The 15197-nt window shown below is 35.5% G+C and overlaps 1 protein-coding gene across 1 annotated transcript in view; it reads left to right on the top strand.

Annotated features, from left to right (window-relative positions):
- Positions 1–3913: 3913 nt before the first annotated feature.
- Positions 3914–15197, top strand: part of LOC110458550 (NACHT domain- and WD repeat-containing protein 1-like) — a 29586-nt gene continuing 18302 nt past the window's right edge. Inside the window, exons 1-9 of the mRNA XM_021510302.1 lie at positions 3914–4100; positions 6910–7316; positions 7916–8118; positions 8710–8825; positions 10798–11009; positions 11837–11971; positions 13250–13378; positions 14111–14319; positions 14632–14777. Coding sequence (XP_021365977.1) covers positions 4048–4100; positions 6910–7316; positions 7916–8118; positions 8710–8825; positions 10798–11009; positions 11837–11971; positions 13250–13378; positions 14111–14319; positions 14632–14777 — 1610 coding nt within the window. The 5' untranslated portion in view covers positions 3914–4047. The remainder of the gene's footprint in view (positions 4101–6909; positions 7317–7915; positions 8119–8709; positions 8826–10797; positions 11010–11836; positions 11972–13249; positions 13379–14110; positions 14320–14631; positions 14778–15197) is intronic.

The following is a 15197-nucleotide window of genomic DNA, read 5'->3' as shown; positions in this document are numbered from 1 at the left end:
TTATTCCACAATTCAGTATAAATACAATTGCGTATGATATGTCTATAGGGTGATTTAAGTTTATCAATAGAACTCTGAGCTGAAAGTTAGATTTGAAATTGTTTCGATTTTTCTCCGGAACAAATTTAGCGCATGGATAAATACAGTGAACACCGTAAATCCGACCTTGCCCTCCACGAGGGAGTTATTTTTGGAAGTTAATTCGAACTTTTCTCTTTGCTCATTTTGTGAAGAATCCAGACGAGAATTTATTTGTTGATTGTATGGGAATCTGACTACAGTCTGTAGATTCTATAACTGCCTCGTTATTTGATATGTCGTCAGAAACTGAGGAAACAGTGGCTGCGAGACGCGTTTGAAGTGAGGGATCTTGCGACGGAGCACAGGGGTTCATTACAAATGTCTGAAATGTTTATGTGTGTTGTGACTCATATCAGTAGGTCTGTAACATATGTGTCAGTAGGTCTATAAAATATGTGTATTTCAGACATTTGTAACGAACCCCTGTTGATCAGTGCAGTGTAACAGACGATATTTTTGATCAATTGTATGAGCGTTAAAATTGTTTCCATTGCCGGCATTGGTGATTTTAACCGATGTGCATTTTGTACGATATTGCAGATCTTGGTCTTGTTTTTGTTGTAATAAAAGTATTTTTTTATTTTTATTTTTATTTTGCACATAAATTTACAATGGCATTGTCAAATCTCGCAATGCCTAGCGATATTTCAGCAGCCGTCATGTTAATTTACATTGGATATTGTACCCTGGTGTCATCGGTTTTCGACGGTGTAAGAGCAAAATCGCTTTTTACCAACCATGTGAAACAAGTTTATTCCAAGCCTTACAAGTTAAGTCATTTACTATTATTGCCCTAATTCTATAAAAGATCGATTATAATATTTGATAATACACCGCTAGAAAATGTCAACAAACATGGCGACTGCCTAACTTGTGTGCTTGCGTATTACGTCATCAGTATTCGACGGTCATGCTTTCCACTGTACGGTGGCAAAATAGGACAGAAAAAAAGTAAACTCGAACGTGAACTGTTCAACTATATCTGTTTGAGGCGAAACATGGAAAAGTGATTTTAAACAGTTTAAAACAGTTCAAAGATTTTTCGATGTTAACTTTTTGTTTTCATAGCAAGGAAAAGTTACTGCTTAGCCCTCTCCCTGGTACGATCATGAGAGAAGAAATTGTCAACAATTTTTTCCCCTCTTTGTTGACTTTTTACCTAAAATAAGGGAAAATATCTTTTATTTATGTCTCCGAATAAAAGGAAATGCACTTATTCAACAAGATGTTGGTACGAAAGCAAACTAAAATTCTGCGAATCGCCTACGCAATGATAAGCTGACATCTTCTTGGCTTACATACATTTTTTTCCGAACTGAGTCTCCGCCCACATTTGTCACGTGATTTGGAAGGAGCTGTATGACAGCAAAGCAGACGAGAAGTCACAAACACTTTCAGGCTAATTTAATGGGTCTTTTAGGGTGTTAAACTTGGAAATATGCAAAACGGGGTTTAAACACTACGTTGCGATAAAAATAGTTACTTACAGTACAGATCATCATTGTCCTATTTTTTTTTGAGAATTGTTGCAAGTGTGCCGGCGTCAAAACATAGCCTCCGTGATCACCCCTGACATGACCCGCAGGCGCGCGCGCGACCCGGAAATAAACGACCGTTGAAAACAGATGACCGTCGAAAACTAAACACGGGAGATATAGTTCCGGTCAGTGTTGTATTAATACGCTAAGAATTATGTCTCGTGCCGCATGGTAATTAAAGTCCCATCAACGACGACACAGCTTCCAAAGAGGCTATGTAGTGACAATGCCATGCAAATGTAAATAAGCAAAATTAACTATTGAAGAATTGGAAGTTTTTTGAAAAAACAATTGTTGGAACAGATTGTAAACGCTGAAGAAAAAGTTTATCATGTAATAAAAAATACTTTGTCTTCACCATATTTCATAAATGTTCGCTTCCCCATGTTGTAATTGCTTTTATCAATCCTCAACAAGACAAAAATTTGTCGTTTTTCAAACCACGGATATCGATAAAACAAACGCTGAAGCGAGCAGACGGTCTTACCAGGTTCAGATTGATTAGGGTTATTTATCTTAAACAATCTTACTCTTCAAATTATAATTATGGATAATGTATTACCCGACAATAAGGGTTATTGTTCATTAATATGCGAATATTTAATGCTAATTAACCCATCGTTTTGTTCAAACAAAAAACATTAATATTCATATTGGACGTTCGAGCTGTAATATATATAAAAAAAGAAGATAATTTTTCATATAATTCTCATCTGAATGTTTCATGTACTTAATCATTCGGGAATTTTCAAATCATAAAAGAAATATACAAACTATCGTTTTACATAGCAACACATAAACACAACTGACGACGCGACCTGAGAGGGCAACAAAAGCAAAGGGAAATTGGAGACGAAACCGGGTATCCGGAAGAGTTAAAGCGCAAGCTATGGTGCTCTGGGGATACTAGGTCTAGTCCGGAAATATAAAATGTACTGACTTAGGATGATATTCATCGCTAGCTAAAAGTTTCTCTGAAAACTGAAACAATATGGAAATAGTTTTCTTGATGTTAATAATATGTTTGACACATATCGGTTTTGATTAATATTCTTCTATTAATGTACGCTGAAAACATGGATAAGTTTTCAATTACTTGTTACTAGAACACAGATAAATTGAACGTTATCACAAAAGCCCCAGGCTTACTGTATCATCGAGTACGAATAATTTAAATACTCTGCTGTGTAATCTTCGAAATTATTGATATTTGACTTCAAGGTAAGCAATAGAGAGAATTATGTTTGATTAGTAAAACCTGATGAATTTTGTGCACGCTTTCTATTTCTGTTCTCTGTTCAACCTTTGAACCGGATAACTAACATGAATTTTCTTTAACATAAATGGTCCATAGATTACATAAATTTAACTTTTAACCTAATGAATCTCGTGATAGACAAAAATGGTCACCATCACTCTATATACCTATAGGTTTGTAAAACTCGTCTCTGATGTATCCATTTTTCTTAAATCAAAAATAAATGTCAGCAATCATATTTGCTGATTTCGATAAATAAGCAAGGTAAATTTTCACGAGTTTCGATGAAGAATAATTGCGTTTAATACAAAAACACTCTAAGCTTATACATGCAAACAGTGATACTCGTCTCAACAAAGAAGTTATTTTAATCAATAACCTGTTATTTTACTGATAGTATTGACAAAATAAATATAGAAAAAGTGACGTTCATTGTTGAAAACTAAGCATGTCCTGAACAGTGATTAAGCCACCATCCTTACGCGGCATACCTCTTTTGCATTTTCTCGTTTACTTTCGCTGATGTAAAACTGAAAAAGGTATTTGTTACAAAATTTATCCTCGAGATTTATCGTAACGGATGCATTTATGTAGCATAGCATTATTTGTGGACTTTTGTCCATGTATGTATTTAGAGAAACAAATATTTACATGATCTTAATTACGTCTGATTTGTTCGATGTTTTTGTTTTTAAATGCAATACGTAAGTTAAAATTAAATTTTATATATACAGGTGATTTAAATTATGTAGATATTCAATTGTTTATTTCTGAACCAGGTGTTTATTAAACTGTTGTATCAATAACATTCGTGTAACTAATCCTGGTAAATTGTATCAACTTGATAACTCAAGCATAACACGAATCTAATTATTTTCTAGTTAGCTTAACGCGTCATTAGTCGACACAAATGGTTTGTACTAGGGAATGGGCAAGTTACCAATTTGTCAACATACCGTGTTGATACAACAAAAGACAATCGACGTTGGCTACCCGCTGTATACACTATAGAGTGCTATTTATAGAACTGTGGTGATCGATCTGCCGTGTACCGATATTGTGGGTACGTACGTGTATTGACTAAGTGAGGTGAGGGGGAATCCCATACAAAATGTCGCCATGACAGACAGCTTACCGAAACCTCACATGTGACGTACACAATACACCAAGATGGGGTCCGGAGGGAGCAAGACAGCGCCCCCTAAAGGGACAGTGGATACTAGGTATGTGTCATGACATTTGTGTCTCGAGTAAAGCATACAACAGATATAGAAATTAAACCATGTCTATGCATGATGTATATACCATGTATAGGTGTACACACTGTCAGAGGTATACACATCGCCGGATCACATTACCAAGAGTTGTCTGTACAAAATTATAGACCGCTCTGCATTAACATGCTATATAGTACATCTGTATACTAGTATACAAAACATAGGGTTATATAATCGTATAAACATTACTCAGAATATGTATGTACATACAATTCTACACAGACAGACAGGCTTCATGTTGTCTTACATAAGTGATGTCAAACATTCAAAGACAAATTTCAAGATTTACAACACCAAGAGAAATTTAAAGAGCAGAGATATATGTACGAGGTACGTTAACTAAATGTCAGATAATATAATTGTATAACACGACAGAATAGGATCTGTTAAAGGTTCCAAAACGAGTGATGGTTTGTTATCTTGTTAACCTAACTCGAGCTAGTTTATTTACCAAGTGCCTTGTACAATTTGAAATTTAGCAAACGAGATTTAGATAAACATGATGACCAACCATCACGAGACTTGGGACCTGTTCCTGAAAGGGGGGAAATTGCCATGAACTATGACGTCACAATGGAAGATAACGTCCCAAAACATTGTTACTTGACGTCATTATTAGAAGATTACCCATAAAAATAATGTCCTTCAATAGTAAAGTAATAAAGTTTTTACCAAGTCCAAGCAGGTTTATCCTACGAGTGAGATTCTATAATTGTATAAGCATGACAGTAACTGTTCAGTAGTATTTAGTTCTGGCTTTTGCTCTGATTTCAAAACGGGGACAGACAAGACATATATTTCACATATATTTCCGCGGGATTCTTATAATCGAGGGTCTTTAGTCTTGTATATATATATAATATATATAGCTTAATGTCAGTGTCAATAAAAACAAGGTCTGCAATAGTGTGTACATTGGGCATACATACATACAGTAATGTGTAACTTCCTTCCGGTGTTAATAAAGAGAGTCTGTTCTCTCTGTCACCAAACAATGTCCCCTACTCAACCTAAGCTTTAACACAGCAAAGTTGGGGCAGATATATATAGTTATATTATAGTTTAGGTGAATGTTTGGGCAGATATGTCTATATTATAATTTAGGTGAATGTTTGGGTAGATATATCTATATTATAATTTAGGTGAACTTTGGTAGATATGTCTATATTATAATTTAGGTGAATGTTTGGGTAGATATATTGATATGCTGGTAGAGAGGACGGTTTTAGAAGATATATCGATTGAGTGGTAGGGTATAGAGGAAGGTTGTGGTAAATAGCCGGAGCAAACATTCATGTATTTACAAATTTAAAATCCTCAGTGAAAACATACGTCTGACCGAACCATGAACCGCACCATTGATTATAGCGTCACAGACAGTATTGAAACTGTTAAATAGATCCATTTAATTACATAAATAGTGTATACCGATATAGAAAATGAGACGAGTGTTACTGGAGATTGAATAGGCTACCATGTCACGTCCGCAAACTGAAATACACACGATAGCGGCTTCTAAAGAACATGTTCCATTTCATCTATGTTCATATACTTGAAAGCTTACCATCGCTGAGGTCACTATATATATTACAGAAAAACAGGGGTTCATATGTATTTGTTTCCTAATATAATACTTCCTGTGTTTATGCATGTATACTTCAATGAATGAATGAATGAATGAATGAAAATATATAAATTTATAAAACGGTTGTGTATTTGATCGATTGATTCATCGATTGATTATATTGATATAATAATACATGTTAGCTGATCAGCAGCAATAGGAACCACACTATACTGCATCCTAGGGTCATTATGTCCATTCAATGACTCATCAGTGATACTTAAGACCAAGAGAATAAAATTGTTTCTAAACTTTTCCGAAACATACATAGAAATACAGCGAAAGAGGAAAGGTGCATACAAAACATTTATAACATTGGAAATACAATAGCAAATTAGTACTTAAGCTAATGTTCTATGTAAACTCTGCAATACTAACTTCACAGGTGACAACCAACCTTGGGAACGTATAGTCTACCAACAGATTCTACCACATTGAGGTGTAAAATAATCAATGGCGTATATAAACGAAGTAAATAAACACCTAATTTTGACTTTAAGTTTCCTTTTCGAGTGACGTAGCTATAGATATATATGTATTGTTAAATATGTAAAATTTTGCTGTCCTTTCCCTTTTTACTCACTTCCGAAGAGTGCCTTGATTCAACAATTTAAACAATTTGCTATTTCACTAACATAACAATGATGGTTTATTATTGCTCATAAACAAGTATTTAATATAGTATTTTCTGTAAAAGTCCTCAATTTTCACCACTTTTCTTTACTTGATTTTATGGAAACTTGACAAGATTTACGTACTTTTCCTCTGTTTACAGTCCGGAGACATTTTCTATTTTTCGGTTGTTCTTTTTACTTAACAATAAATATATAGTTCGACACACTTTGATGTTTCTGCTATGTTTACTTATCTCCATAGTACTGTTCCCAGGACTTAGTCAATTATTTCTTGAACATTTAGATGATATAATTCTGTCAAATGGTATTCTATAAAGCTGATTTAGGAAGTGACCCTTTTAAACTAACATTCTCTATATTATTTAAAACAAACTCATATGTATGTTTAGAGAAGAGATTGACGTTTCCACAGTTATACTATTCACATGCTGATTTATAACTAGAAATGTTGTTCTTTACATACAAATTATCCCGATATATTTGTCCTATTTTCCAGAGTTCGTGCGAATGGACCGTCAACGTCTCCAAAGCATAACAAAACACCCTTGCCTAAACCTGACTCCAAAACATCTCCAAACAATACCCCGACTAACTCCAAAACAACTCCAATTAAGGACTCGACAAAAACCGACTCGCAAACAACTGCAAACAACAAAACGGGAGAGACTACGTCACCTGAAATGGCTAATACTAAAACCAAAGCACCGTTAACGAAGTCGAAAAGTAAGCTTAAGTTTCAGCGGGGTGTGAGTAAAACTCTGATGAAAATGACGGGGGAGAAAACCGTTCCTAGTGTGAATCTGACCAGGACATCATCTAGCCCTATACTCAATGGTGATGTAAGCATTGAGGTCCCGTCTACCAGCAAAATCGTCAGGATATTTACTAGTAGTACGTTCACCGGTGAGTATAAATGTACCATGTTTACGTGGCTAAGTTAATAAACTCTAACACAAAAGGACAGTATTCACAGAATTTGATAATAATTTAGGAAATACTAAAACAAGAACGGTAAATCCCTGAAACCGGTGACAAACCTTTTCACTTGATGTTTTTATCATTCAAATACTCTATGTACCACGAGGGAAGGTGGAAGTTACCTAAAAATAGCGCAGGGGAATCAGTTGTGGACGTTCTTCTTTGATTTGGATTATAATTAAATTCGTTAAGGTATAACTAAAATGTTTTGTTTACACATATAATAATGAGAGGTACACTGTAGTGTTGTGTTAAAAGCCCATGTAATCGCTCTCGTCATATGGTTCATTAATGTGTTTCGTAGTAATTAGTACAGAACGTGTACATGTCAGTGAATTTACAAAGTTTTGTCTTTGCTAGGATTGGTCAATACTTGCCAATGGATTTTGTTTTAGACAATTAGTTTGAAATAAGTTTGTTTGGAACCTGAAACCAGACCCAAAAAATCATCATTTTAAATTATTCAACCATGACTAAATACACTATGTTACTTGTGTTAAAGCTGCTATATTATTAATAAATAGACACCATGCACGAGCGAAACACGTGGATGACGGAGGCGTACCCAAAACTGCGCTCGTACTGCCAAAGTCGAGGATACGAGTTTCAGGTGGTTGACATGAGATGGGGAATCCGTGAAGATGCGTCCGACGACCACACAACCTTTGATCTGTGTATGACCGAACTAAAGCTGTGTCAGCAACTTTCCACCGGACCCAACTTCATTGTGAGTAGTGTCATTTATATTCTATCTATATTTATCTGAACTGCATCTAATAAGCATTCGTAGCCAATAGAATAAACTTAACTGGAAACGACGATTTCCATAAAAGTGCCAAATGTTAATTTTTTTTGGAATATTTTAAACTCTTGTTTTAATAGCAGTTTGTATTATTGTATGTGACCATTTAGTTCAGCTGAAGGTGCAAAGTTGATGTGTCTGGAGAGACATCTTCCAAGAAGAATAAGTGATATCTGGCATAATAACTATGATTTCAACAATCGGACTATGGCATTTATACCTTATACAACTTAATTCGGTAGAGTTAATTATAACTATAAATATAACAGTTACAATGTGCTTCTCGTCTCCATTGACATCGTACTTCAACTATATTGTAGTTATTCAGGAAAGATAAGGAACTTTATGGTCGATCAAGCAAGACTTTTTTTTAATTTTTAATTGAAGAACCGTGAAGGAAATATACTTTACAATTTACTGAAATTAGATGTTCTTGATGTTTGACGGAAAGTATTACACTTCCTCTGTATAGATGTTTGACAAATGCCCTCTGACATACATGTTATATACTTACAGTCCCTACTCGCCAATAAGTACGGATACCGAAGTCCACCGCGTACCATAGCCGTGGACGAGTTCCAGATCCTGTTGGGAGGAGTGGAAAACGAGGAAATCAAAGCTCTTTTAACCAAGTAAGTTTTGTTTTTCCTCAGGTTTGAACAACAACGCTAATATAGAATTATTTCTAACATGTCCAGTATAAGCTAAGTAATCTTATGAATTAGTTATACCGCAAATGCGTTCGACTAGAAATGTTAACAAAGATTTTAAAGTTGCTGTGAAATAAAAGAAAACATTCAAAATATATTGTCATGACCTACAGGTTGTTTGAATGACATACAACTGCAACTTATGTAGATTTAACAGGGATCGCGTCGTAGAAAACAGTTAAAATTATGACGTTTGTAAGTTAAAATGATATCGGTTTTACTATTTAGATATGTTTTGCCTTGGTTTAATTTATTTCAATCGGTTGCCCAATACGACTTGTCTTCAATAGAAGCTAGCTGGATCGCCAGGCATCAGCGTCGTGTTACTCTTACATGTATATAATACAGGTTATGCGTCTGTTCATGTTTCTTCAAATACAGTCTGGATGGTACTATACGACGATACTAACAATATGTAAATGTTAACGTCATTTACTTTCACGTGGTAGTCATAACTTATTTAACACCGATGTCATTTCTCTTCACTGTTTCAAGGTAATAATATGCATTATATAGTGTATTGGTATTGTCTTATACTTCCCTCTCAGGCCTTGTGTGTGTGTGTGCGATTATCAGGTATGAAATGGTTTGAGAATAAGAAAGGATTTCTGCTTAATTGTCTGACTAGACTTACATGTGTATAAGGTTGTTATTCCGTCTTTGCGTATTGCAGAGTTATCTTCTCTTGTGAGCAAGTATTGATTGTTACGTCATTGATTTGTGTAAGAAAATTACGTCGTTTTCTCAAATATTGATGACGTTACTCTCACAAACCAATGACGTTACAATCAATACCTGCTCACAAGAGAAGGTAACTCTGCAATACGCAAAGACGGAATAACCGTTACACAGTGTGTTGTTGGATTATTATACTTCCCTTCGTGCCCTGTACAGGAACCGCTCAAACGTCATGGTTGTATGCATGTCCAGGTGTTAATCGTTACCAACTGTTTAGTTCTACTTAGTAGTGGAGGATAGATAGACACAACGTTACAGACTAAACTTGTGGATACACCAGTCCAGGGTTAGAGAAATCGTCATAAGGGGTGAATATAAGTGCAATGTAAATCAGTTAACCGTTATCATCGTAACAGTAGGTAGGTTAGAACCAACAGACAATTTAAATAGATCAAAGGTATGAAGTAGGCGTGAGTAGGAAGACTTGTTACCGCCGTGTTAAAGCAAAGTTCAAACCACCTGGTGAGAGTCGTGTATTATACAATAATAATCAAACACGTATGCGTAGTTCGAATTCTTCTTTGGCCCATTTAACGATCGCTAAGTGAAGGCTGTCTATACAAGTAAGCAGATGTTTTTTCTTATTCCTGCAAACTCAAGCTATCACACACCTGAATATTGTACACTTTCGGAATGCATCTAGATTTTCCGAAAAATTCGATTGACTTTTTCGGAATAATTTGTCTGCTCTAGGTTAATAGGAAACAACACTTAAGAAATATTTTATAAATTTAAGGTCGATAAGCTCGTAGCCAATGATACAGCTTTATAACATTATGAAATGAGGTTAAAGTAGTTAGTGTACATGTTACTAGCAATCTGGAGCAGTAAGTCATACAGATTTAAAAAAGGATATTTTTGGCAATTTAGAGGGATTTATCAATTATATATTATCAGTTTGGTTAATTGTTCATATCATACGTTACTTCAGTTTATGGGCATTTATGAGTTACATATATAAACTGTACTTTTTTACAGGCATATTAAATTCATTATGTTGCAAAAATTGAAAAGGGGCAAGTTAATCATCAGCATATTTAAAAGTGGTTTGTAAACATACTATGTTCGTCTTACAGGTAGGTTAAGAGTACTTTATATTCATTGTATAAATACATATGCATATACTTGTACATTATAAATTTATCTAAACTTATAGATGGTATCTTCGTGATGATAATGCTGTGCCCCCCGAATACGTGTTACAACCAATCAGCAAATACATACCTAACCGATTGAGCAGTGATACAGCGCTACAGAGTACGGCCAAGGATGAATGGAACGATGATGAGTGCGACATGCAAGACGCGCTGGAAGCGTCAGCTCGAGCCAAGCTCCCTAAAGAGGAAGCAGAGAAATACTACGTCTCTAGTAAGTAAAACACTTAAAGAACCAGCTAGAAAATAGAGCCCTCTTAAGAAGCGGCGAAGGTATACTACGTCCCTATTAAGTAATATTTTCAATGAAACACTGCAACAATTGTCTCGAGCCAAGCTCCCAAAAGAATACATGCTTCACTGGAAGATTCGACTCATCCAGGCTCACAGGAACGTGAAAGTCTTTCCATAGAGGCATTGGAAAAGCAAGTAGCATCTCGTCATTCTCCATTATACAACGACATAATCGGCTCACTACAGGCTACATGAGAGAGCTGTTGAAAATATTACGTTTCTTGTAAATGACCCATTCATTCCTACATCTTGAAGATTTGGCTTAAGCCAGACTCCCGAAATAAAGTAAAAAATATAAGTCACGTTACCATAGCGTAAAATGACCGTTTAATGTTTTGGATCCATTCCTGTGTCAATTCGTCTCAACTAATGAGTTCTAGCCAAAATTAATTCTGGGTGCAAGGGTAATACCTTTTATCTTTTATTATCACGGTGTGAAATACGGAACATTGTATCAAACCGCCTGATATCAGTCTCTCTCATTGTAGTAAGTTTCACAAGATATGTAATAAACAGCCTGTCGGGCTCGTGATGCCCACGGACAAAGGTTTGTTAAAGAACTGCCAAGCTATGTGTTTCCAAATGTATATTATTTTCTATGGTAAGTATTATTTATTTTGCATTGCTATCTCCAAATTAACATACAGTAGTAGTAATTGCAATTAATTATTTGTTTCAAAATGAGTGTTGTTCTACGTTGTACATTGTCGACAAATGTACTTGATTTTATTTTGTGTGTGTGTGCAGTTACGGAGAAGGAGATCCAGAAAGGCATGCTCGACGTGACCAACCCTGAACCAAGCTGCCTGTGGTTTTGGAGAAAAATCGATGACATAGAGAATATCGACCCTACCAAGCACAAAACACTTAGAAGATATATAGGTAGGTGTATAACGTAGTACATACAACTCGTATGTAGGTACAGTGAATGGAAATGACAAAACCTGCAGTATTTAGTTAGTGTAGTAAGAAAAATACAAGAAATACCTATACAACGTAGATATCAGAAAATATACACATAGGGATATAGATAGCTCGGATGATCATTTCATATAACACAAAACGCTGTAAAGACCTCCAGTCAAGCTTTTCTTGCAAGTAAAGTAAAAGTACGTACAGTGAGTAGAATATACCAGGAAGTTATAAAAATATCCCTGAACTCTGAAAGGGATGATTCATATGATTCTTACAATTAATACAAAACACAAATGGGCTATATAGATAAGTATAGCCTATAGTAAAACGCTCTAGGAGATATAGTCCCATATATAGCACAGATCGATTAATAAGATTTAGTCCCAAATATGGTACAGATCGATCAAGAAGATAAAGTACCAATTAGACATTGTCCCAAATATAGATCAGGTCGATACCGAGAAAAGTCCCGAATTTAGTACAACGGTAAATATAAAGAGTCCCAGATACACACCTACAGTACAACTCTCTAAGGACGTGAGGTTTAAAATAAGTACAACGTGTAAAGAAAGCATAGTCCCCAAATACACAGTACAATACCCGAGGGAAATAATATTCAAGAAAAGCAATACAAAAAAGATACTATGTTCCCAAATTCAGAGTAACACCTTCAGGACAACATGCAAAGGATACATAGTTCAAAATTGGGCAAAAACGTTGAAGTAAATAGTTTCAAATACATTTTAAGGCGCTAAGTAGATAGAGTCCCAAATACAGCACAACATCCCGAGGGAAAATTCCAACATACATCACAAAAAGCTCAGAAGTCCCAAATACATTAGAAAACGCTTAGAAGATAAGTCCCAACTGAAGAACAACGTGCTAAGGAGATACACTTCTATTACACTACAACTGTTTTGGAGATATAGTCTAAAATAAAGTTAAACACAATGAGGAGAACCTGTCCTAAATACAGTACAACACATCTAGGGATTAAAACGTAACAACAGTACAATATGCTAGCGAAATTATATTCTAAATATAGTAGTTAACGTTTTTAAGGCCTAAATGTTGTACAGAACGTACGGTGAATAACATGGAATCCAAATGGCTACATATACAACACACGAGGTAAAAGGAGACATGTAGTCAAAAACGATTAACTAGCGTCATTTCAAATCAAGATTGAGTACCTGAATCAAACAGGAAATACATTATCAACGTTAATGTTGGTTATGTTTTTAGACTTGAGCGGAGAGGAAGAGTACTGGCAGGAATCCCGAAGACTGCTTCATACACTTGAGGAAACAAAGATGAAATCTCACCTCCCAGCCGAAAATATACACCAGACCATCGTCCAGTGGACTGACAAAGGTAGGTAACCACCGTCTATACCCGTTGTGTCAGCAGTTAAATATACGATAAATATTTAGTTATCAATATGTTATTGCTATGTATGCTTTGTTTATCACTTAGGAGAGGGCTATAATAGACTTTGACTGTAGCTAAATTCCTACTATATGTAAGATCTATACAATAACATCTTCTGAAATCAAATATTCAACAAATTTTCGCGAGTCATCTATTATCTTATAACACTCTCCAATAAACGATCACATCTTATAAAAATTGAAGACGCATACAGATTTGCCTTCTACGTATACAAAGGATATATGAAAAACATTTAATTTTCTATCTCGATAAACAAAATGCAAATGCGTTTTAAGTGCAATTGACTGAAAGAGGTGCTCATACCTCTTTACCTGCTTAAATCGGTATTGATCCACCAAATGGCATATCAACCTTATCGTTATCAACATAACCTTCTTCCAACCCCTGAAATCAATTCATATTCCTACCACCACTCACAGTAGTCCCTGCTCTATCTGAAAATGATTACAAATCCTCGTCATTGGATTCACTGACAATCAATGTCCATTTTGGTTGTGATTTTATTTTCATGACTGTTTTACTTATTTACGAAATTTTGAACTCGATTTTCAACCTACGTCATATACCTATGAGTAACACGACATTGACATCATGTATTCACAACTTAACATCAGACAAATACATTTATATATAACGTAATTGTTACCTATGCAGGCATTGACCCGGATTATGCTGAACACAAGAAATACCTTAAAACTATGACGGAGGATTTTATCAAGGAAATGGTCAGGTTGATTGACCTTGGGATAAAACAGCGGTCAGCCAAGGAACTGACCGATCCCCTCATGCTGGAATGTTGCCAACACATACGATTCTGTCAGCAAAAGTGTGAGAACTTCTGTGGAAGGCAGGCGTCCCTAGAAGTAAGTAACAATTCACACACGTTAATCTGCACTGATATTTGTCAAACTTTTACGTAAAGGAGGCTCTTCCAATATACAACTCTTACTGAAGTTATGTGGGTTATAAGGAGATGATCTGGTAAACTTTAATATTTGTATGTGTTTATTTAACAAGATTCATGCTCGTATCCCTTCTTAAAGTAGCATGGTTTATATATTTGTAGACTAGACCAAAACGTGCGATGTTTTATGTTAAATCTACCGGGATTCCATTGCAGAAACGTCATATCCTTATAGCACGTTGACAGTTACACGGCTATTATGTGTTTGTAGAAAATCAAGACGTACATAAAATCTACGACCACGAAGCCTCTTATTATACACGGGGCCTCTGGATGTGGAAAGACCTCCTTGATGGCCATGACAGCCCGAAACGTCCGGTCGTGGATGCCAGACACACAGCCTGCCGTCGTGATCAGGTAAACATAATTACATCGTGTTTACAAACGTCCGGTCGTGGATGCCAGACACACAGCCTGCCGTCGTGCTCAGGTAAAACCTAATTACATCGTGTCTACAAACGTTGCCATATCAACTGCAGGCGGTGCTGGATATGTTTACTTTCCCTGATGCACATGTTTCACAGGATAGATAGTTTTGATAATTCATAATCTAAATAATTTGAACGAAGTTGTCCTACTTTTAGTTAATGACTTATATTGATACTACGTTTCCATATCTTGAGAAGGAACTTAAGAAGTAACTGATATCAAACACATTGGGATAGGTTCTGGATACAACCTCGTAAACATACAGTGTATGTACAGATACTTTGTGGGGTACCGAGTCCTATATATTATATGTTATTAGCTGATACTAATAAGAATGTCGTATCATCA

Source organism: Mizuhopecten yessoensis, unplaced genomic scaffold (genome assembly GCF_002113885.1).
Source record: "Mizuhopecten yessoensis strain PY_sf001 unplaced genomic scaffold, ASM211388v2 scaffold9651, whole genome shotgun sequence".
NCBI lineage: Eukaryota > Metazoa > Mollusca > Bivalvia > Pectinida > Pectinidae > Mizuhopecten > Mizuhopecten yessoensis.
The sequence above is the reverse complement of the archived record's forward strand: the minus strand, read 5'-3'. Positions and strand labels throughout refer to the sequence as shown.